The sequence below is a fragment of the Patagioenas fasciata genome, chromosome 9 (assembly GCF_037038585.1).
Source record: "Patagioenas fasciata isolate bPatFas1 chromosome 9, bPatFas1.hap1, whole genome shotgun sequence".
In the NCBI taxonomy this organism is placed as follows: Eukaryota; Metazoa; Chordata; class Aves; order Columbiformes; family Columbidae; genus Patagioenas; species Patagioenas fasciata.
In genome coordinates, this window is record NC_092528.1 from 30,716,273 (window position 1) to 30,738,640 (window position 22,368).

A 22,368-nucleotide genomic window follows, 5' to 3' on the forward strand; every position below is an offset into this window, starting at 1 on the left:
TTCTTTTATCTCCTCGAGCTTAATGCTGGCTTAATGCAGCTTGCTGCATATCATTTAGAAACGCGATTTATATCCTCTTTCATAATTATACTTCTCATTGTTTGGTAATGCTCTTTATACCTTATTTAATCTTTTTGTTTTGTCAGACAGCTGTAACATTAAGTCCATAAAAACAAGACATGAGACCAAACCTTTTTTCTTTTGGTTGCGCTTTGAAATATTAATTTGTTAACATGTAGTAGTAGAATGCAGAAAAATAAGAAAGAAGCTATCAAATATATTCACGTTCTGCTGTATTTGTTTTGTTAAGGGCCAACTGTATTAATTTAGCAAGGCTTTGCTGTGAACGCTTGAGCTGTTTGCGTGTGGCAGTTGCACACGCTGCCCCTTGCAAAAATGGGGTTTACTGGCTGTCCTGAAATGGAATTAATAACTCGTTGTTTCAAGAGCCATGTACACTGTCTAATGACTTCGTGCTGCCTCACAGAAGTTGACAGAAACGTGGGTAAGATTCTGCTCGGGATGAGGGATGTTTAGATTGGATATGAGGAACAATTTCTCCCCCAAAGGACTGTGGGGCATTGGAATAGGCTGCCCAGGGCAGTGCTGGAGTCACCATCCCTGGAGGGTTGGACAGACGGACATGAGGTTCTCAGGGACATGGGGCAGTGCCAGGGCTGGGTTATGGTTGGACTCGATCGTCCTGAGGGTCTCTTCCAACTGAAATGATCCTGTGAGTGCCACTGTGACACCAGGCTGCTGGGGCTGGACTCGGGACCAATATGGAGTTTATGTGGTTCAAAGTCTGCATGTGCGTGTGACTTACTGAACAGGACCCGCAGAGTACAATGTGTGGGGCCTTAAGCTGTTTCTTTTTGTTCCGATAGTTAAATCATCCCTTTGCAAGTAACAGTTTTTCAAAGGCAATGGTGGAAAAAATAATGTTTTTAAAGGGAGATCCCACTTACACTGGCTAAAAAGGTTGAATAAACCCCCGTTCACCCAAAACCTGTATTCCATCAAGGTTTTGCTGTAGGCTTATCCAGTGTCGTAGAATCATAAAATCATTTCAGCTGGGAGCAACCCTGCAGATCATCAAACCCAACCATGAGCATCCTTTGGGTGCGAAGTCACCGGCGCGGTTGGCGAATCCTGGCTGAACAGGTTTCCTGGGCAGCGGGCGTTTGTTCCGCTGCTGTGATGTGTAACAAATTGCATTTCTATTTTACTGAAAGTGCTGCCAGGGATGGTTTAATTCCCTAAATATTTTCCTTCTTGTATTAACTGAAGGGTCTGACTTGCCTTAAAGGCTTTGCAGTAAAGCACCACAGCAGGCAGATGTGCACATCATAACTGCCACCGTGGAGAATTAAACCAAATTAATTGCAAACTATTGAAAAAAGGGGCTTGTACAGGGAAAGACTCTTAAACCTATGACCACAACTGTAACTTTTTACGAAAGATTCTTGTAGGGTGCAGGGCTAAGCTGCTCCCTGGTTGTTAAAGACCCGATTGCACGTGGGGATAGATTAGCGCAGAGCTGGCCGGACGGCAGCGCTGCCTGATTTGGGGCGGATTAGATGCTTGTTGAACGCAAGGCCGCGGACGGTTGGTGATCAGAGCTCCAGCTTAGTGTGCCCAGGCAGCAGCTCCGTTTATTCCGCAGCAAGGAGCGCTGTTGTCAGGTAGAACAAATAGCATCGGCCTAGCGTGCAGGATTTGGAGGAAGACCTGGACTCAGCGGGGGCTCGGATGGCGCTTCTCCTGGCTTCAGAGGCTCACCACGTGCTGGGGAGCGTGGCCACCTCCGAAAAGGTCCAGCTGGCACAGATGGGTTTGTATCTGGTTCACCGCTGGATAGAAAGGCGGCTGCTTTGCCAAAGGACACGTGTGTACAACTGAGAATGATTATCATGGCTTGAACAAAAATAATTAAAAATAATCTTTGTGTTCAGGTCTGTTTTGATTTAAATGGTTATTGTGGGAGGAAAGGATAGACTGGTATTTTGATATTATTAAAAGCCATTAAACTACATGATGTCTGTCAGGGTGACTTTAGATTGTCAAGACTGCAAAACTGGGAACAGAGGGGACTCGGTAGCTTTTAGATTTTTTTTCTTTTTAATTTGAAAGTAATGCTTTAAGTATACAATACATAAGCATAATGTTTTATCTGGATTTCTAATTACCTTTCTTTATTCTCGTAACCCAAACTACATTGTGTTCTAGTTTAACTTAGTTCCTTTTCAGAATTTGGGCCAAAAAAATGCACAGCTAGCCCTTGTGTTATGAAATACCGTCCAATGGAAACCGTGTGTTGCTTTCTCTAATTTTAATATAGATCTGCATTGAGGAGCTGCTTCGTTTACTCAGTATCTGTGGTTTATCTAGAGGAGTAAATGTGTTTCTGGAACCAGGTTTCCTGTTCCTTAGCAAAAGCATTTGTGAATTGCTCTTCTGGAGCTTTATCGCGAGTGGTCTGTGTCAGTAACTCCCCCCCATTCAGCTGCTGATGTGCAGTGTCTCTCGGGCTAGAGACTGAAATTAGTGTGGTAGGAATAGATTGGAAACAGACGTTGCTTGTGTGCTTATATTTTGTAAATAGCTTGAAAGAGAGGGTGGGGTATTCTGTACATTGCTTCCAGAGTTGAAATCCAACGGGCCTTTGAATGGTGTGGCATTTCTATTCCTGTAGCCTGTTCTTTAAAGGGGATTCTTTCTTTGGTATTAACACCTACACAGTGCAGATGATGCAATTAACTTCCTTACACATTTACAATTCCTATTTAAATGTTTGCATCCTGATGGTATTTTCTTGCACCTGGACAAGTGCAAGCAGAGAAGACAGTGCTTACTGAGCACTGGACTTACTGCAGGTGGCATTTGAGGCATGGAGACAGCTGAGATATTCGGCAGGAGCTGCATTTCTTCCACTCTTCTCTATTTGTGGAGAAAAAAGTGTTTTAAAATCTATTCCATATAACTGTGATTCTGAAGCCTGTCTGAAAACAGATATGTGAAATGCAACTATAAAAATTGCAAATGTTTAGGCAATTGAAAGAGTGAAGAAGAAACTGGATCGCCTTTATGTTGTTTTCTTTTTCCATGGTTTTGTTGCTTGTGATTAACTGAGTGTGGCCCATTTCTTGCCTTTCTCACATTAAAGAAACGTAGTCTTCTTTCTTCTGCCTTTTATTAGTGGTCCTCAACAACATCCTGGTGAAACCAGGCTTTTTTCCTATGACAACTGAGCTGATGACAGTAGAACGACTTTTACGAGAATTAGTTATTTTAGTCAGACTTTTATTGATAACTGATAGGCTTATGGGCAAAGCAGCCAATTTTCTATGTTGAGTAGATTGTTGCTAAACCTCTTCCTGAGCCAAAACCCTGTTGCAATCAATCACTCCAGTAGTGAGGTAGGAATGTGTGTGCAGTTTGGATGCAGCAGTTTGCATTTGTGTATCCACACACATCAGTACAACCTTTTCTTACCAAGAGCGTTATTGCTGTGCTGGAGCACAATTCTCCGTTGGTTGTTAGGTAGGAACGCAAGGCAACTTGATCTAAACTCAGTTCCAAAGTGAAAGACTCAGAGAAGGTGTGTATGATATGTGTGTATGTACATATATATAGTAAGTTTTAGAGACTGACTTTTACTTCATCTTTGCCCTTTAAGGTTCTGAGTTTTCCATCCCTTGTGGTGTAAAGCCTTGTCTCCATGGTACTTTGTGCATCTCCAGATAGATACAAGTGAAACCTTCCACAGTCAGTGTGTGGATGCTGTACAACAGCTGTTTCTGGCTTGATTTGTGTCACTCTTCTGGTTCATCTTAAAAGCATTTCCAAACCCACCCATGTGATGATTCAGGGAAATCCATATATTTACGCACATAATAAAGGACAAACTTAGTGCGCTCGCGTACTTCTGGGATGCTTTCAGGAGAGTTCAGTTCTTTTCAGCTCAACCTGCATCCCCTCATTCCTCCAAGAAGGACAACTCCTCAACAAAAACACCGCTTCTGCTGCGGTTGTTTGAGGTGGGGTTTGACTTGCCAGCAAAAAGGGCTTGGTGCGAGGGAGCTGGGGGAAGCGGTCCCCGCAAGAGCGGCTGTTTGTGCCGTGTCCGACTGTGTTCAGGACGCCCGCCGCTCTGGCTGTGTGTGCCCAGAGCTGCTGTGCCAGGCGCAGCGGGTCATGCTCTGCACCAACACCTGGGGCTGGACGGCTCTGGGCAGCCGGGTTCTTGCTGGGGGAGCTGAGAAATAAACCCTGGCTCTGGCAGAGAGCAGTGGGAGGGTGGTTTAGGCTTTGTTGTGCTACCAGAAGTGCTGAAGAGAAGAAGGGTGATAAGAAGAAATAAAGACAGAACCAGATGGTATTTGGGAGCCAGCCAGAGTGTAAACACATCATCTGGGAGGTGAATTGGGAGAGGCTGTGGATGGGTGAAAACAGGAGATGGTAATTTAAGAGCGTGGATATATTGAGATCAAGAGGAAATGTTATCTTGGTCCTGGTGTTTGGAAAAGTGTAGGAGGGAAGATGTGAGATGAAATGGAAGAGATGGGTGTATTTTAGTTAAAACACAGAGAAACAAAGCCTTATCGTCCCGGATGGGATGGGCGGATAAAGGGAAGTCAGAGTGTGTGATGGAGAGGGTGTAAATGTGTGTAGCAGGAGGAGGGGGGTGTATTTATAACTCCGTTAACAGCTCCAACAGTGTCAAAAGCACAAGAGATAAGCGAAAGGATTACTGAGCCCAAAGCAATGTGGAATTGGAATGATAATGTCACCATTCAAAATTTGCAGTGCCACTTTATAGTACTGTGTATAATATTGTAAAAATATTTAAAGGAAGTAAGCATGGGACAACTAGAAAATATTTCCCTTCAATATATTGCAAAGTTTTCTTTGCCTCCTTTGTTGTGAAGGTGTTTAGACATATTTTTTTAGTTTTTCCATGTGGAAAATTAGTTGTGAAGGATTAGAAATTGTGTGTCTCCTACACAGCAAATACTAGTTCTTGTCATTAACAGTGCAAGTTAAAAATGTATATGCTTTAGCACATGTTGGAAAGCCAATGAGCCTTTTTATTAGTAGAACGAGATGGCCATTTATCCGGATTTGTTCTGTTGTGCTTTGCAGTTGAAAGATGCATGAGTGTTATGCAGTCTGGGACTCAGATGGTGAAGCTGAAGAGTGGAACCAAAGGGCTTGTTCGGCTCTTCTACCTGGATGAGCACAGGACCTGCATTCGATGGCGACCGTCCAGGAAGAGCGAGAAGGCAAAAAGTAAACTGTTAATGTTTCTTTTAATTTCTCGGGCAGTTCAGCGTTTCAATGTGAGTTACAGAGCGAGGACTGAACAGTATTTTTTGGATAAATTAAATGCTTTTTGATACTTACTTTAAATGTGAGGTGATACTTACGTGAAGTTTTTCAAGAGTGATTGGACTTTAACCAACTACCAGAAGTTCAGGATTATGAAAGGAAGGGGACTGTAGTTCAGTCAGATGTCAGCATTTTCCGTGGGTTTATCCGAATTCAGAGCAGGGAGCACTCAAAGAGCTTTGCTGTGCCTGCCTGTTCCTGAAGCAGCCGGACGTGCACATGGCGCGGCCAGAGCGAGGATGAGCCTTGGAGATGTATATTAAAAATGGTTAATGCCATTTAGCCTAAATAACTCAGAATTTCTCAAAAGCAGAAAGAAATGGGGTGGATATCCGAGCACGTCAGCTTTTGGTTTCCCTTTCCCCCGCAGTTGTCATCGATTCCATTTACAAAGTCACCGAAGGGCGGCAGTCCGAAATCTTCCATCGCCACGCCGAGGGAAACTTCGACCCCAGCTGCTGCTTCACCATTTACCACGGCAGCCACATGGAGTCGCTGGACCTGATCACATCCAACCCAGAGGAAGCTCGCACCTGGATCACAGGACTGAAATACTTGATGGCTGGAATAAGCGATGAGGACTCGCTCGCTAAGCGACAGAGAACACATGACCAGTATCCTTTTGTGAGCCTGAGCCTGTGTTTCTGGCTTATTTTGCAGTGATCTCAGCACAGGATGTCCTTTCACCTCCCGTTTGGTGACCAAAACCCACTGGTTGCAGTGGAAACATGGGTTATGGGTTTGACATGGACACTCCTCTGTGCAGTAAAATGTCAACTGTGCCTTAAGGACTGGATTAAACTCAATTAAGTCAGGAGATAGTCTTGCATTTTGTTAGTGAAATTCTTACTGAGGGGTCAAAACAGTCATTTGTAGTTACCCACCTTTCCTTGACGTGTTTGCAGCTGGGTCAAACAGACCTTTGAGGAGGCTGACAAGAACGGGGATGGCCTGCTGAATATCGAGGAGATCCACCAGCTGATGCATAAACTGAACGTTAACCTGCCCCGCAGGAAGGTCCGGCAGATGTTTCAGGTGTGTGACCTCTACCCCACAGCGGTGCTGTGCTGAGATAGTGCCAGTTATGGTCTATTTCTGGACCAGAGATAGATCTGGATCTGCAGATCCAGAAGAGGATCTGTAAGTCGGGACTTAAACTCTGTCCTTTCCAACACCTCACAGACCTTTTCGAACTCTCACATTTTGGAGACAAAGATGCGTCAGAACATTGTTAAAACAATGTGAACCACACAGAAGACTATTGATGTTACTTTTTTCAGATGCATTGTTGTTTTCATCTCTGAACTGGGTTGTTCTCTGTTGGCATTGCTGGACAATGAAGTTACTATGTTTCTATTGAAATATTTTCTCATTTCCTTTATGGAAAATTGTTTAATAGAAACCAGCTTTATGAAAGTAATTAGTTTGGGGTTTTTTTTGACGATTTCCTCTTACTTAGCCAGAATCAATTTTTCACTTCTGTTGTCTGAAAGCAGTTGCCATATTCCACCAGCCTCAGTGTTTACTGTGGGAAAGAGAAGCCAAGGACATAATGAAGACCAAAATAAAATCTTAACCCTTTAAAAACAGCATGAGCCATAAGCTGGTTTACTACAAAACATGAGGAAGTTGAAGAATCTTCTGTCATCAAAAGTTCTTTATGTGGCATAAAATTTGTATTTGAACTATGTTTCTGGATTATAAATTGCTCCCCAAAAACTTTGAAAGTGTGGAAGCTGGTTCGGTTGTGTTGCAGAGGTGCATTTGGGTTGTGCTTGTTCCCACAAGTTAGAAATGTCACTTGAGATGTAGTAGATACAAAATCATTTAAAATCTCATTAGACACCAGATAGCTGGATATTATTTATAGGAGGAGTGTTGAAGGTTTGTTTACTGTTCGGGGCTCGGTCCTAAAGGCCTTACCCCACGAGCACTGCTTGTGCCTGCAGCCCTAGGGACCTCCAGGATGTAGAGCAAAGTAACTCTGGGACAAATCCTTGCCCCTACGTTGGCTGCTCTGCACTGTCCTGGCACCTCATCTGCTCAGGTGGCACATTTGAGGGATTTGGCATTACAGTTTTGGACAGGGCACAAACAGCCCTGGGGGGCACTGGTGGCTCCACAGGGGTGACCAGGCTTACGAAACAGCCAGGTCCTGCATCTGGGAATGGAGCACGGGGCTGCTGCTTCGGTGTGTGTGCACCAGGAGTCGCGGGGTAAAGATCAGTTCCTCTGTTAAGAGTGGTTTATGTGAAGGGAAACTCAGACTGGATCCTTGGAGAGCGAAGTGTCCAGAGATGTGTTCATCGCATCGGCTGCTGGACAAGCTCCTCTTCTATACAGGTGAGACTGGTCACCAACTGGAGGGAGTGACAGCAGGATGAGGATACCGTCTGTCTGGAGAAGACACTGTGTTTGCTGGGTAAAGACAAGCCAAGGGGTTCAAAGCCGGTGTTCAAAGGACTCTGCACAGACGGTGTTCTGACCGGAGCAGAAGGAAGCACCGCTTTTAACAGAACGTGATGAGGGGTTTTATAACTACAGAGAAAAAATGTTACATACAGCTGTGAACGAAGGACATTAGTCATGGGAACAACAGCACATTTCTAAACAGTTTTCACTTTGTTTCCATTATCTGCCCACATCCTCAAACTTAGAGAGAGTTGTAGCATCCTTGAAGTTCATTTTTTCTGTGGAGACATACATAATGCTTGACAGCAGTTCTCCAGAAGATTTTCTTTGTTTTGAAAATCCAAAGCAATCCTCTTAGGCAGATGTTCACAGTAAAAAGCTTGTATTAACATGCGTTAAGTACTTTTTTCTTCTCTTCCTACCTCTGAGAATGAAAAGCTGCCATCAAGGCTGGGGCTATTTGGTGTATACTTGGGTGTGGAGTCTTATTGCTGCTGCAGACTGGTCCCCACTACCAAGTGCTGACAGGGGCTGAGAGTTGTGCTGTTTGAATTAATGGAAATGCAAGACTGATGTTGTCCTGAGTCTTTTAAAATGTCAAACCCTCCTGTTAGAGGAAGCCATGAGGTCAAATTATTACGTTCCTTGCTATGTTTTAATCCAGGATAACTGCAGGGCATACAGGAGAGTAACAGAGGTCAGAATAAAGCCCAGGGTGAGCCTCTTTACAGGGAAACAAATTTAAAACTCAAGATGGGATTGAGGTTTTCATAGAGAACCTGCATCTCTAGACTTGTACGTTTTCACAAAAATATCCAATAGATCATATTATAATGTTGCAGTTATTTTAGCACACTAGGATTTGAGTCTGAGCAGAGTCTTGCAGATTAGAGCTAATTAAATTTCTGTGTACGTAAATCCTGTTGTGCTTTGTCCCCTGAACTCACCTGTGTTCGGCAGCTTACCTGAGCGTCCTTGCCTCTTAGGAAGCAGACACAGACGAGAACCAAGGAACCCTAAACTTTGAAGAGTTTTCGGTGTTTTACAAGATGATGTCCTTGCGTCGAGATCTCTACTTACTGCTCTTAAGCTACAGTGACAAGAAGGATCACCTCACTGTGGAAGAACTTGCTCAGTTTCTGAAGGTGGAACAGAAGGTATGGGAATACAGTGCATCCATATATAGGTACATATTTATATGTTCAAATAGAGGGAAAGGATTGGATGGAATATTTGTACTTCCAGGAGGTGCCTTTCAGGAGTGAAGGTCTTGGCAGATAATATTCTAAACTAGGATGATACGTGATATATTTTAAAGCTAGAAATACATGACAAAATAAGAGGAGCGAAGTATTTCTGATTATCTACAAATGGTGTGCCTGTACACGGCTTAATGCAGCAACACGTCAAGATGAACCTTGGTGCTTGCATTTCCTTTCCTGTAAGCAAAATTTAATCCTACAATATTGTTATGCATCCCTGGAGTTCCCAAGTATCAGTAGTAATTATAAGGACTGCTGCTTTAATTATTAAGACAGCAGTTTAAATATTGGCAAATAACCACCTCATAAATGTGACCTAAATATTGATTGAAGTTTTAAGCTTACACTCCTGTGACAGAATGCAAAGATGAGTGTCGCACCAACCCGGCCGAGAAGGAGGTGTCCAGGATTCCATCCTTTTTTCCTCTTTTGTCTTCTTTCCCAGTTTTTCTTGAGGAACCCCAGTTTTCCAGGTGTTCCTCATGGGTGTGTGGGACTGGCACAAAGAAAATTTTGCATCCGAAGGTTGAATTTCTATCTGAAGCTCCTCAGAGAGCATCAGTTGTGAGAGGTGGGGCTCATGGAACTGCAGGAGCAGACACAGTGATAAGGAATTACAAAAAACCCAAGAAGAATAAGTAACTTATGACGCAAAGTTAAGATCAGAGATTTTCCTCTGATGTGCATATGAACAAAACTTTTTGAACAAAAAAATGTTTAGCCATTCCTAAATGTGTTGCTTCAGTGGACACTTTCATGCCCATCTTGAAAGAGACCAAATTCCTACAAAGCTGGTCTGTGGAGCCCCTGGAGAGAACTTGTGCACTGGACGGTGAGGAGCATGGAAGGAACCTTGTCATCCCTAGGACTCGTTTGCTTCTGGCAGCTGGTCATGGGTGCTTTGCTCACCCTGTGCAGCCTTGCAGAGTATTGTTCTGGAACAGCCTCACACAGTGAACACTAACATCCCAACCTGCTCGGGCTCCTGGGGGCAGCTGCTGTGTCTTGTCTCGATCACTGGATAACCTCCTGTGTTCTGGGATCCCGCCTGCAATGGCTGCTTTTCCTGAGCTAGCCCTAGCAAAAGATAGCAGCAGTCTGTGCTGTTTCGCTGAGTTTCCCTCATTGTGGCAATTCCCTGGTGTGTACATCTGCGCAGCACAAACACATCCCTGATCTCACTGCGGTAGCCCCAACACACACGTTCTTGCCAGCAGTCTGGCCCTGGCAATTCTGCTATTTACAGCTTGAAAGCACAAAATGTTTTTGTCTTTTTTCCCTTTATGCTGATGCCCTACGTCTTCTGAACTCGCAGCCTTTCCTTGTTTCCTTTCTGATGCCTTGTCTTTGGTGCCGTGCAGTGGAGCACCCTTGACGGCAGCCACGGCGAGGCTGACACTGAGAAAGCCCCGGGGAGGGCATGGAGATGCTAAAGTGCCCAGGAAGAGCTGAAGAGCCGTGGTACGAGAGGGCACTCGGGGACCTGGAGCAGGAAGGAAAACACATGAAAGAGGCAGAAGAGCTGTCTTTGTGGGTGCACGAGGACATTATGAAACTACTGATGCGGCCGAAAAACAAGTTGACTGTCAAGTCTGGCGTACTGCACCCCCTTCTGCCTACACACGACTCAAAATGTTGAATGCAGACAGGACTATCGGTTATAAGTGCTCTGCCCAACATTATTGTTTGGGTTTGGAATAAAAGCATGATCTCGGCAGTGTAGTTTAGAAGCACATTGCACTTCCTTTGCCTCTTCTTTCTGGTGTTCTCGCTGCCCAGCATGAATAGTGTTAGAGCAGCTTTACCCTGGGATGTTTTGGGAACACAGGTGTGACAGCAATGTCCTCAGGTATGCCAAGACTGCCTCCAAAAGCTGGACATGGTTCATATCGTAATGCAGCTCTCCAGTACCTTCAACCAAACAACATTTCATTTTTGCTCTTGTCTGGCTGCTTGGAAATGTGTGGACAGTCTGTCCAACTCCATCTGCTACTCTTTTGGCAAGACTTTTAAATATTCTGCAGCCTGAGGACAGAACAAAAGGGGTTTGCGTTTATTGGTAACTTGCTAAGCTGGCTTCTCTTTTTTTACTTCAGCCTGGAGCTTGCGAGTCAGATTATTTCCACTTAGGTGCAGTTAAACTTGGCTCACTGCTATTGGGATTGCAATTATATGGCTTCAGGTTCAGAAGAACAGAAATTAGACTGCTTTCCTGGAATGACTGTGGTCCTGCAGTCCGCCTGGCACAAGTGGCTGTGAGGGAGGCCCATCCCTGGGTGTCGGGTCACATCTGTACATGTGAGGGTTGTCCCTGCGCGAGTGCCCTCTGCTAGTAAACCAGCAGCCGTGTCTGGGCTGGTCCTCCCAGCTACTGCATGCGTATCACATCGAGTGTTTTTATTTCAGTCATAGCAGAGACCTCTTTGACACTTGGGCTGGTACTTTTATGCAGTTGCGAGGCTGATTTGGTGTTACAAACCTGAAATGTTTAGTTTTGGTTTTCTGAGGGTGAGGTTTCCCGTGTGCCTGCTTGTCACCTGCTGTCTCACCATGGATCAGTTACATTGCAATACAGTTTTCATCTGTTCTGAGGAAGAACCCACTGAGATCTCACCCTGGCAGCGTTCTCGTGTGCTCCAGCATGGTGCTGCGTTATTGTGTGACGTGCCCTGTCGTCCTCCTGAGTGACAGGAACCAGATGAAATGCTGATGCTGCGCTGCCGTATCGGTACCACACCAGTACCTTCTAAGACAGCTGCTGCCCTACACAGCCCAAATGAAACTGGGGGCAAAAAATAATGCCCCTGCTCACTTTAATTGGACTGGAGAGAAAGTGATTTTGTAACATTTACACAGTCAGAATGTGCACTTATAATTATATAAAGCTTTTCCTTAATTATTCACTATGGGCTAGTGCATTTTGAGTTAAATGTCCTTGAAGAGAGTAAGTGTAGTTTTATGATTTGTCTGCACTAATTATCCAGTGTTGCAGGAATAACTAGTGATGCGGTGAAGAGTGAAAATGTGACCAGAAGTGAGGATTAAGTACACTTTGAGAAAATGAATGTTTTGAAACAACTGTACCTGCTCTCTCGGGAGGAGTTATAAAAGGATATAATGAGACGGTATATGCCGGGGCACGTTGGTGATGCTGGGCTATGATCTGAGACAGTGAGTAATAAAGGACATCGGGAACCAGTGTCCCAAAAGGAGTAGGAAATTTTAGGAATGTCCGTGTTAGTTCATGGGCTTTGGAAAGAGGAGAAACTGTGGAACTTGTTAATATTGGAGAAGGGAGACAATACTAGATCGTTGTACCTGGTCACCCCTTGCTGCCTTCCACAAAAACCTGTGTGCTTCCAGCTGGAAAGCGAGCTCGTGCCGGCCTCCCTCGCTCAGCCTTCCACAGAAGGATAAGCAATACACGGATTTATGTGGTGACTCAGTATGTCGTGACATTCTACATTGACATCTGAAATTGGGAGAATGTCTTTGCTTTGATTGTTTATATTTTGATTTTTCTTATAGAATGATCAACTGTGAATAACTAAAGCCGAAACAATCGGAGCGCTGTTGACACACGTGGGTTGGCATCATGTCTAGGAACACCTGTCATTAGCATTGAGCTTTTCTGACTTCTCCTGCATGTTTCCAACTTCTATAATACTTTACTTTCCTTTCTGTTATTTGCTTTCCAATGAGAATGGGCAATGAGAACGATTCCCATTCTTGGCATATGGGCCTGTAGAGAAGGGTTCTCCTGTTACCCGGCTCTGTGCTGCAGCTGCAGGTGGCATTGGATTTTTGGCAATAGATTTGTCTGAGCTGCTTCCAAGGAGACTGGTGAAATCAAAAGTGGTTTCCTCTTTCGTTCTCCTACTGAAGATTAGGGCTAACATTGTTTTTTTTTTGTAGGACCTTATTTTAGAAAAATTAATTGCTAGTTCGTTTACCTGAAAACCAAGGTCTTACTAGTTATTCAAAGGCTGCATCAAAGTTAAAGCTTTGCATCAGGAATATAGAAAGTAATCCCATATCTAAGAGATTCTGGAAGCTCTGCTATCGCACATCTCTAGTAATCCAAGTACGTAAATATTCAGCCATCAACCACGATCATTACTATTGATATTATTTCTAGTGAAATACTTGAAAGCTAACGAAAGCAAATTTATATTACTAGCCAAAGTCATCATTTCTCCTAAGCTACAGTTAAAAAGCACAAATCAGTGGACTTTTCCCTGGCAGATGCAGCTTTGGATAAGATGAGACATTTTTGTTCCTCGAGCACACAAGTGGCAGCAAGGAGCCGTGGGGGATAATGGAGGAGTGAATTCCGGCCGGCTCGTGCCGAGGAGGGCCTGCCATGAGCAGGGTGTGCAATCAACAGCAGCATCTCCTTGACCTAGGATCACTGGGTGTTGTCTACTGGATTGTTCCACGGTTCGGATAGGCTGCCAAAGGTTTTAGTGTCACCACTAAATGAAATACACCCAATCTGAGTTGTTCTCCCTTTGCTCCTCTACAACTTATGGGAGCAGTGTGGTGGATCTAGAGGAAGTAAGAGCGTGTGGTGATACTCTGGCCCCACTAGTCAGTTAGGACTTAATTGTGGGCTGGTTGAAGCTGAGGACAAAACTCTGATTTGTTTAGAAGAACTGCTGTTTTTCATTTCAGAATCTAATTATTTCTCTCATAGGCCGTATATTACAGTGAACTCTCTGGGAAGTAATGAAATCACAGAACTGGAAAATGCAGGAAAATGAAATCAAACTCTGCCAAAGCTTTTTGCATGTTTAAGTAGATTATATTAAAGAATATAACTTCGCACCTCTCATTTCAGCACTATTGCCTAGTGCAACCATTATTAAATATGATTAGCAGTTAATTTTCATCTTTAAACTAAAATGACCCAGCTTTCAAGTGATTGCTGCCTCTCACTCCTATTTTTCTTTCTTGAAGGTAAGAGCCATGTGGCTTGTGCAGCACTGACAAAAATGCCATCAAAATCTTGCAGTCCGTGTTACAGCAGTGTTACTGATCGAGTTCAGTCCAATATCAACAGGACTATCTTTGATCATAAGGTTTTTCAGCTGGACCCAGAAGCCTAAAGTAGATTTTGACATGTGGGTGGCATGGTAGAAAAATCAAGCGCACCAACACTGTTGTTTTTGTGCAGATGAACAATGTGACACCAGAATATTGTCTTGACATCATACAGAAGTTTGAAGTATCAGAAGAAAACAAGAAGCAAAATGTTCTTGGGATTGAAGGTAAAGTTTTTGATTTTGGAGTTAGTTTTTTTCTTATAGCGGAATAGAAAAGCTGTAACAGTGTTTTGGAGCAGCTCGTAATACTCGACTGTGATTGAAAGTTACACAGAAGATCAACAGCCAGTAGCGTAGGCGCATTTTTGTGAGACATGGGAGAGAGCAGAGACGAGAGTAGGTGGAGTGAATTAGCAGCCGGTGTTATCCAGCAGTAAATCAGACGTCATACGCTAATGCGAATGCCTTAGGCCTGCATGGATTTATTGATAACTGTATATTTGTAAAACACAACCGTAAAACATCCTATAGCGTGTATTTTATATTATAACCTGTTCTAACTGAAGTAATAAAAGCAAAGTTTTCCTTCTGCTTCGTCTCTGTAGGCCTGGAATTGCCCCTGTGCAGTCCTTTGATTTATGCTTATGTGGCATAAAATATGGATAGCTGCATTTTCTTTGGGTTTTAATACCTTCTTTGCTTTCTTTGCTAAAGCATTTGTCGATGGTATATTTATCCAGAACCCAGCTTAGTATCAAGCCAAGATCTGAACTGGAACAAACCAGATGAGATGCTGCAGTGTGTTAATAGCTTTCCTGAAGCAGCATCATTTACATGGTGATTTTGAGGGGGGAGGAAGGAGAAATCTTCTTTCTCTGCATGGTGCTTCAACCCTTGGTACCTCCCAGATCTTCAAAAGCTTCTGGTGCCACCCTGGGCACTGCACTTAGACTCAAATAACACACAGCACTTAGTGTGCTGGAAACAGGGGTGCGGGAGGATGAATCCCTGCTGTGTCCCTGCTGCACCTGAAACACAAGTTAGCACTGAGAAGCAAACAGAGAAGATGTTAGAGTGCAAAGATACACTGCATCTACAGCAAAAACGTGTCTGTTTTTTCCAAGGTTTCACCAACTTCATGCGCAGTCCCGCGTGTGATGTATTTAATCCGCTGCACTGCGAAGTGCATCAGGACATGGACCAGCCCCTTTGTAACTACTTCATTGCTTCGTCTCACAACACGTACCTGACAGGCGACCAGCTGCTGTCCCAGTCCAGAGCGGAGATGTACGCCCGCGTGCTGCAGGATGGCTGCCGATGTATTGAAGGTATATTTTTCGTCTGACTTGCTGCTTGTGAGAAGCACGATGGTTATTTCTTTTGAACACAAAGCCACTGGCAAACTCAAAGCATTAATTAACTTCAGTAGTAAACTTCTGTTTTCTAGCATCCTAAACGGGAATTTTTCTGTTGGGAATGAGCACCTCAGCCAAACTTCCCAGGCACCCCTGTTTTCTCCTGCCTGCTGCTTCCTTGTTACACTTTTCTCAGCCAGTGCAAGTTTTCCATTTTCCGTTCCGTGTTTACATGAAGCATTTTTTGCTGCACAAGCCCCATTGAGGCAAAGGACAGAGATGTGTTTGGGGCCCTGCAGCTCCACTCTGCAGTTCCCCAGTATTGCAAAACTTATCTCTAGAAGAACAATTTATTAATCTGAATTTAAAAATTAGTTAGAGGAAATGAACTTGAGAAAACTGGGTGTTCTACCACTACTTGCCCCTCTGTAGGGAAGTTCACTAAAGCGCACAGTCGCATGTTATTTTGCTTGACCTCAAAACTATTGCAATTGCCATCCAGCCTAGGTAATAGCTCTGTAGCTTCTTTTTGTGAAACTTTAACTTCCTATGGAGGCAACAGTAGCGACAAGTTTGGTGTAAATCCAGAGTACAGTAATTCATTCAGAAAAGTATTACTGTCCTAGTCCATTCAGTATGTGATGGATTTGATGCTACTCCAGTCAGTTATAAAACTGCAAGTTGAATTGGGAGTGGAAAAAGTCTAAGTTGTTTTTAAATGGTTTGTTTCCAGAAGCAGAAGCCACTTTTCCAAGAGACAGCTGTAAACGTTATTTGACCTATTAGGCCTCTGTAATTTTATACGTGAGGAGAAAAAAATCAGTTTAAGGGGAAAAAACAGTTTTGGGTTGCAGATTTCTCATTCACTATACAAAAAGACTGAGTTGTTAGTCTGAACTCAATTGGTAGGTCGTAATTGAATGAAGCTTGTTGACTCCTGCATGGCCGGGTCGTGGATGTGAGTTCTGCCAGCAAGCAAGAGCAGCAGAAACCTCTGAAGTCATGGGCGTCTTAATGCGTTGCCTTTGTGTCTTAACAGTGGATTGCTGGGATGGGCCAGATGGGGAGCCGGTGGTGCACCATGGCTATACTCTGACTTCTAAAATACTCTTCCGTGATGTGGCGGAAACCATCAATAAATATGCCTTCATCAAAAATGAGTAAGTGTAGAGTTGGGTTTGAAGCTACACCTGTCTGTTCTGAGTAGCCATGTCGAACAGCTGCCATCAGGAGGTACCTGTGTTCCTTTAAACACATGGAGAAATTACAAAGTTGACTCTATCCCCCTGTTTATTACCTGAGTCATATTTATTGTTCAACTGCATGAACTCTCTTCATCAATCAAATCAGAAATTTCAGCCTAAGTTAGAAAGGCCTTTCATGCATTGTAAACGCAGTAATATTTTGAACAGACTGAGACTGTTGAATATCTACAGATTATTTTGGTCCTTTGTTTGAGCAGAACTTCCCACTCAAATCTACAGGGAAATGCTCCTTTAAAATCAATACCGTCATATTCTCTGCCTAAGGAAAATGCTTTATTTCAGCAGGAAAATTGAAAAGCTGTCTCATGTGCAATATGGGGAAATAAAAACTGACTTTTGGTGTGATGTTCAAATTCTGTTTTGTTTGCCGTGGAACTATATAAAGGGTTTATTATGAAGATCGTGGAACTTAACCATATATATACAAGTCTCCAATCATGAATGCGTATATAGAATTTTGAGTAGTTTAGAGAGAATAAAGGGAAAATGCTTGCTTCTCTTTATTTATCAAAACAAAAAAGGTGACCCAGCAATGGGCATGTGGAACACAAACCCCCCAAAATCCTGAGGCTGAGAGTTGATTGTTGTTGATGAGAAACAGGAGGTGGTAAATTCAGAACTGAAAGTCGTGGTTCTTCGTTCGCTGTGTAGTTGGGCTCTGGGGTTCCTTGCCATAGGATTCTGGGGCTGCCAAGAATTTGGAAAACAACTGGGCACATCTGCGGGAGAAATAGACCGTTAGATACAGGAACAATGTCTTTAGCTCAAGAAACTTGAGACGTAAATTTGTGGAGCCTGGGAGAGTCTTCTGGAAAATACTGCTAAATATTCTCCAGGGTCTGGTGACCTTCAGAGATTTGGGTTGGCTCACTGTAGCTGCACTTAATAAGAAAAAGGCAAACTGTTGACACAGCTGTCGCTCTTCGCAAAGTGAGCACAGAGGAGTCAGCAGTTCCTTCAAATCTGATCTCAGAACGCGTTTCTCCAGGAGCAGCTTATGGAGCCTTTGCATGGGCCTTGCGAAGGAATTGTGCTGTTTCTGCTCAGCCACGTGGAACAACGAGGCTTTGCGCTGCTGCTGAGCTTTATTGCGTGTTTCTCTGTGCCTCGTGCTCGGTGACCATCGGTTCCAAACGTTGTCACCTGTGTGCTGGTGGGTTGGGCTGCAGGGAGAGGGCAGAGCTGCCTCGGGACCGAGGTTCTGCCCGAGCGGGGATGTGGAGTTCATGTGCAGAGCCCTTCCTCCCAAAGAGGAGTTGTTTCCACACTACTGACAATGCAAAAGCAAACTGCTTGAGTCACTTTATTGGTAAGCTGTGCAGGTTTTCTCTCTTAAAACACAGTTATGACAACGTCTGGGGGTTTTGTTTCTAGGTTTCCGGTGATACTGTCTATTGAAAACCACTGCAGTATTCAACAGCAGCAGAAGATCGCTCAGTACTTGAAGGAGATATTTGGTGACAAACTCGACTTGTCCTCTGTAATCACTGGAGATTCCAGACAGCTTCCGAGCCCTCAAAACTTGAAAGGGAAGATCCTAGTGAAGGTAACTGGCTACTGGCGGTGTGTTAAAAAAGCAGCAAAAGTCAGCATGTGATCTTTATCGTAGATTCTCTTTGGAGAATCAGTTGAGCAGTACCATGTGGAATAGTACAGATCCACGGTGTTAAAATTCTGAGCTTTTTCTTTTGAGGACAGAAAAATGCATCGTTATGCAGGAACTGTGACACAGTTGCCTGAACCTGATACCTTCTCTCTTTTTAATTTGTCTAATTTGTTATTAGTGGATATTGTTCTGTATGGTTTGTATGCTTATCGTATCTAAACATTCTCCTACAGTCCCTCCTCAAAGTATTTTGGAGTACTATAAAAGCCTTAGAGAATTTCTTGCATTTCCATGCATTTCCCCTGACCCCGCGACGAGCAGCAGTTCACGAAGTGAAACCTTTGTGGTTTCGGGAGCAGCCCCGAGGAGGCCCCGGGCTCCGCACTCAGTGCTGTGTGCGGGACCGCTGGAGCCGCTCCCTATGAACACATTCGCTCTAAAAGGAATTTCAAAGACCAGTCTGGATACAACAAGAAAGAAAAGCAAGGCAGACATTTGAGAGGATGATTAATCGTGTGGTGGCTTATTGGGTTGTCTAATTTACTTTGACACATGGGGCAATTAATTCGCTGTGAGCTCTTTACATGTTGTTTCCCCCCTCTATCTGTATCAAGCTGGCTACAGGGATTCACAATTTTAGTTTGTTGTGAACATATTTCAATATATAGTACACAGCTGACTCTGAATTAGAAAACCTTTGAGTGCTTGGCTGTGATTTTGAATTTCACTGAATAAGTTTTCTTGTATACCTGCTGGTTAATGAACTAAGCAGCTGGTAGTGTTGGTGTTTTGGTGTCTCATGTTAGTCATGCGACAAAACCCAGCAAACCTGCCTTGAAATACTGTGTCAATGCACAAAAGGCGGGAGAACTTTGGTACTGCGCTGTTCTTATGTGAATTTTTAAGCAGGTCTTCCCAGCACATTTGAGTTGTAATTTCAATTTGATTCTTCAGCCACCGGTGCTGAAGTGTGGAGCTGGTTCAGAATGAGAAATGCTATTTTACACATCACGGTACCTTTTCACAAAGCCCTGTCTCCCATCTCCTGTTCAATGTAAGCAGCACTGTTAGAAAAGGTAAAATCATTTTTAGGAACCAGTGTCTTGTTGAAGTAAGCCAGTTTCTTATCTTTTTGCTGTTATTTCACTCTGTTTTATACATTTGAACCAGTATTGATTCACTAGCCAAACAGTTTCAAGTAATGGCATCATTTTCACCTTGCTAGTGTACATAAAGAGTAATTCTAATAATACTCATGCATTTAAGCTACCATAAAGGTGCCAGTGTGAAGTGAATTTGATGCAGTAATTAGCAAGGCAGCATTATTAATTTCAAAACCCAGTCTACAAATCAATCCTCTTAATTTCTGCAGAAATCTGGGTGCAATTGTTATTCACCTGTGTCACTGATGAAACAGGTAGACTGCAAATACTTCTGCAGCCAGTGAGGAAGGCACAGAAGTAATGACACGAAATTTAAAGAGGTGATTTATTAAGCAGCAAAGGGTAAAGCAAGAGGCAACGCCAGAGGTGACAGGTTGGGAGGTGCATGGCTGGTCCCAGCAAAGCCCAGCTGGAGCTGGAGACCATCCTCATCCTCCTGCGGTGGCAGAGGGGAGCAGACACCTGCAGAGCATCTCTGCGGTTCTGTGTTGGGCTTTGCTGGATCAACAGGAGAATTCAAGATAAGAATTCAAGATAAAGGTTCTGAAAAGGATAATTGACCTGTCTTTTTTTACCAGAAGTAGCCAATAAGCTCTGTTTGATGCTCGCCACTCTAATCAGATGTTGGGAACTAGACATGGAATTAAAGTAGTTCCTTTCTAATGTAGGTATATGACGTTCACAGTACCAGATTAGCAACTAATTTTGGATTGCTGCCTGCAGCCTTGCATGAGCATGCAATATTAAACCAGGCTTTGCTGCTTCCTTCACCTCGATGGCTGCGTGCAGGGAGTTCTTTTGCGCCTGTATTTTCCACTCTAATGAAGAGCTATAACCAGACCTCCGCTTCTGATTTCCAGAGTTTTAAGCATACAGCAGTCTGCTTGCTTAGGGGAAAGCCTGAAATTCCTGGGAGCCAACAGAACCAAGTCTTTTGGATTCTTGCTGGCTTGCCTCAGAGCTGGTATGCTTGTTTTGAAAGACCTTGCAAAGATCTTTTTCACATTAAAACATTTATTGTGAATGTTTTTCTCCTCGCTGTAGGGTAAGAAGTTGCCACACACTCTTGGAGCAGATGCTGAGGAAGGAGAAGTTTCAGATGAGGATAGCGCTGATGAGATTGAAGATGACTGCAAATTAAAGCCCTGCTATGTATGTGCATATACACAGAGCTGTTGCACCTCTGCATTTCTTATGTGCATACCCCATAATCCTACTTACAGTTGTTGGCAGATGAGAGCATTTAACTTTGCTCTCTAAGTCTGGTCTTTAACATACAGAACTTCCATATTTAGATATGGAATGACACCGTTTGGAAATGAACACTTTGTCATTTATATTACATAAATGTATTTAAGTACTTCAGGTACACTGGACTGGAAACATTATAAGTGTGTCAGGCTCTTCTCAGCTACAAATGTCTATTACTCAAAGCACACTGGAATTGCTACACAATTTCTAGATGAAAATTATGGAAGGACCCACACAAATGACAAAAACTTGAGGTGTAAAACATTTTTTTCAGTCCTCGTTTGTTATTTTATGACACTGAAGATCACTTCCTAGTTCCTTTATTCTTTAAGTCCGTGTTTATTTTTCTGCTGTTAATTTTATTAATGCATTTTTTTACAAACAGCAGAAGCTGATGTGCAATGCTAATACTCATCATGCAGCAGGTGCTTGTTTCGAGTCAGGAGGCAGCCTGGCTTCCCCAGTTACAGCTTTTGGATGAAATACATCCTATCTAGGGAGATGCAGAAAGAATAGATCAAATTCCAATTAATATTTAACAACTATAATATTGATCTCCACTTTTGAATGTAGCCCAGTCAGTTTACCTTGCTGCCTCATAGAAACACCTGTCTGTAGTTCTCATTAATTGGTTTTGGTTTACATATTGAGCTTTTAATTTGTCTGTATCATTTCTGCCTGCTATTGGCAGTTGAAGGTTTTTCAGAATAGCTCGGGATTTGCTTTACAGGTAACACAGGTCCCCGTCTGCACTGGTTCAGAGAATCGTATGTTTATGCTGGTTCTTCTACCACGATGCTGCTGAAGTTGTAGTGTCAGCAGCATCTTTTTGCAGATTGAGGTACACCGCACAGAAAGGCTGATTTCATTTCCACTTCCTCTTTAACAAACCCCCTTTATGCTACTGGACAGAATCATGATTAATTAATTTCTTCATTATTTAGAGGTTAGATTGCACTTGGGTTTCCTTCAGCTCCTGTGTTCCACAAGACAGTCTCGTACAGAAGAACAGCCTTGCAGTGAACAATTGAAACATAGGATGAAATCAGCTTGCTCAGTGACTCAGAATGTTAAATTCCTGTTAGTATTTACTACAGAATTGGGAATATTTGGCATTAACTAATTTATGAGGAAGCTTGAAGACTCCCAGTCCCATAAATCTTTAGGAATATGGTGTGTTTAACTACAGATACAAACTTTGACAGGTGTAAGTTTGGGGGAAAAGTATGTATTGAATGAACATAGCTCTAATTATGGGTACAGTAAGGTGAGATAAGATTGCTCAGCCAGTTCTGAACCAGCAAAATGCCTGATTTGTTATGTGCTATGCAATAGGAGTGGTCTGTGCAACCCACATGTACTTCACTAACACGGCTTCAGCACTCCTGATGAGATGATGCTTGCTTTAATAGGAACACCCAGGACAAAATTTGGCAATCCTTATCGCCAGTGCAAAACACAGTACGTGTCTTGCCGTTTGGAGCAGGAATCTAGCGATGCTGAGGCTGGCTGATATTTTGCAGGACATGTGTAAGCGCATTAGCTGGGAATTCACACTGTCTCCCAAAAGAGGAGGTTGGACCTGGGGCTGCTTTGGAACAAAGAACTCCCACCTGGC

General features: G+C 43.3%; 1 protein-coding gene across 7 annotated transcripts in view; it reads left to right on the forward strand.

Annotated features, from left to right (window-relative positions):
• The window catches only part of PLCH1 (phospholipase C eta 1), a 69,714-nt gene that overhangs the window by 27,941 nt on the left and 19,405 nt on the right, over nucleotides 1-22,368 (forward strand). For all 7 annotated transcript variants that reach the window (XM_071812774.1, XM_065844858.2, XM_071812777.1 and 4 more), the window contains 9 exons: nucleotides 5,146-5,292; nucleotides 5,762-6,005; nucleotides 6,297-6,426; nucleotides 8,790-8,960; nucleotides 14,242-14,335; nucleotides 15,235-15,438; nucleotides 16,505-16,625; nucleotides 18,105-18,276; nucleotides 20,544-20,651. In XM_071812774.1, the coding sequence (XP_071668875.1) occupies nucleotides 5,146-5,292; nucleotides 5,762-6,005; nucleotides 6,297-6,426; nucleotides 8,790-8,960; nucleotides 14,242-14,335; nucleotides 15,235-15,438; nucleotides 16,505-16,625; nucleotides 18,105-18,276; nucleotides 20,544-20,651 (1,391 nt within the window). The remainder of the gene's footprint in view (nucleotides 1-5,145; nucleotides 5,293-5,761; nucleotides 6,006-6,296; nucleotides 6,427-8,789; nucleotides 8,961-14,241; nucleotides 14,336-15,234; nucleotides 15,439-16,504; nucleotides 16,626-18,104; nucleotides 18,277-20,543; nucleotides 20,652-22,368) is intronic.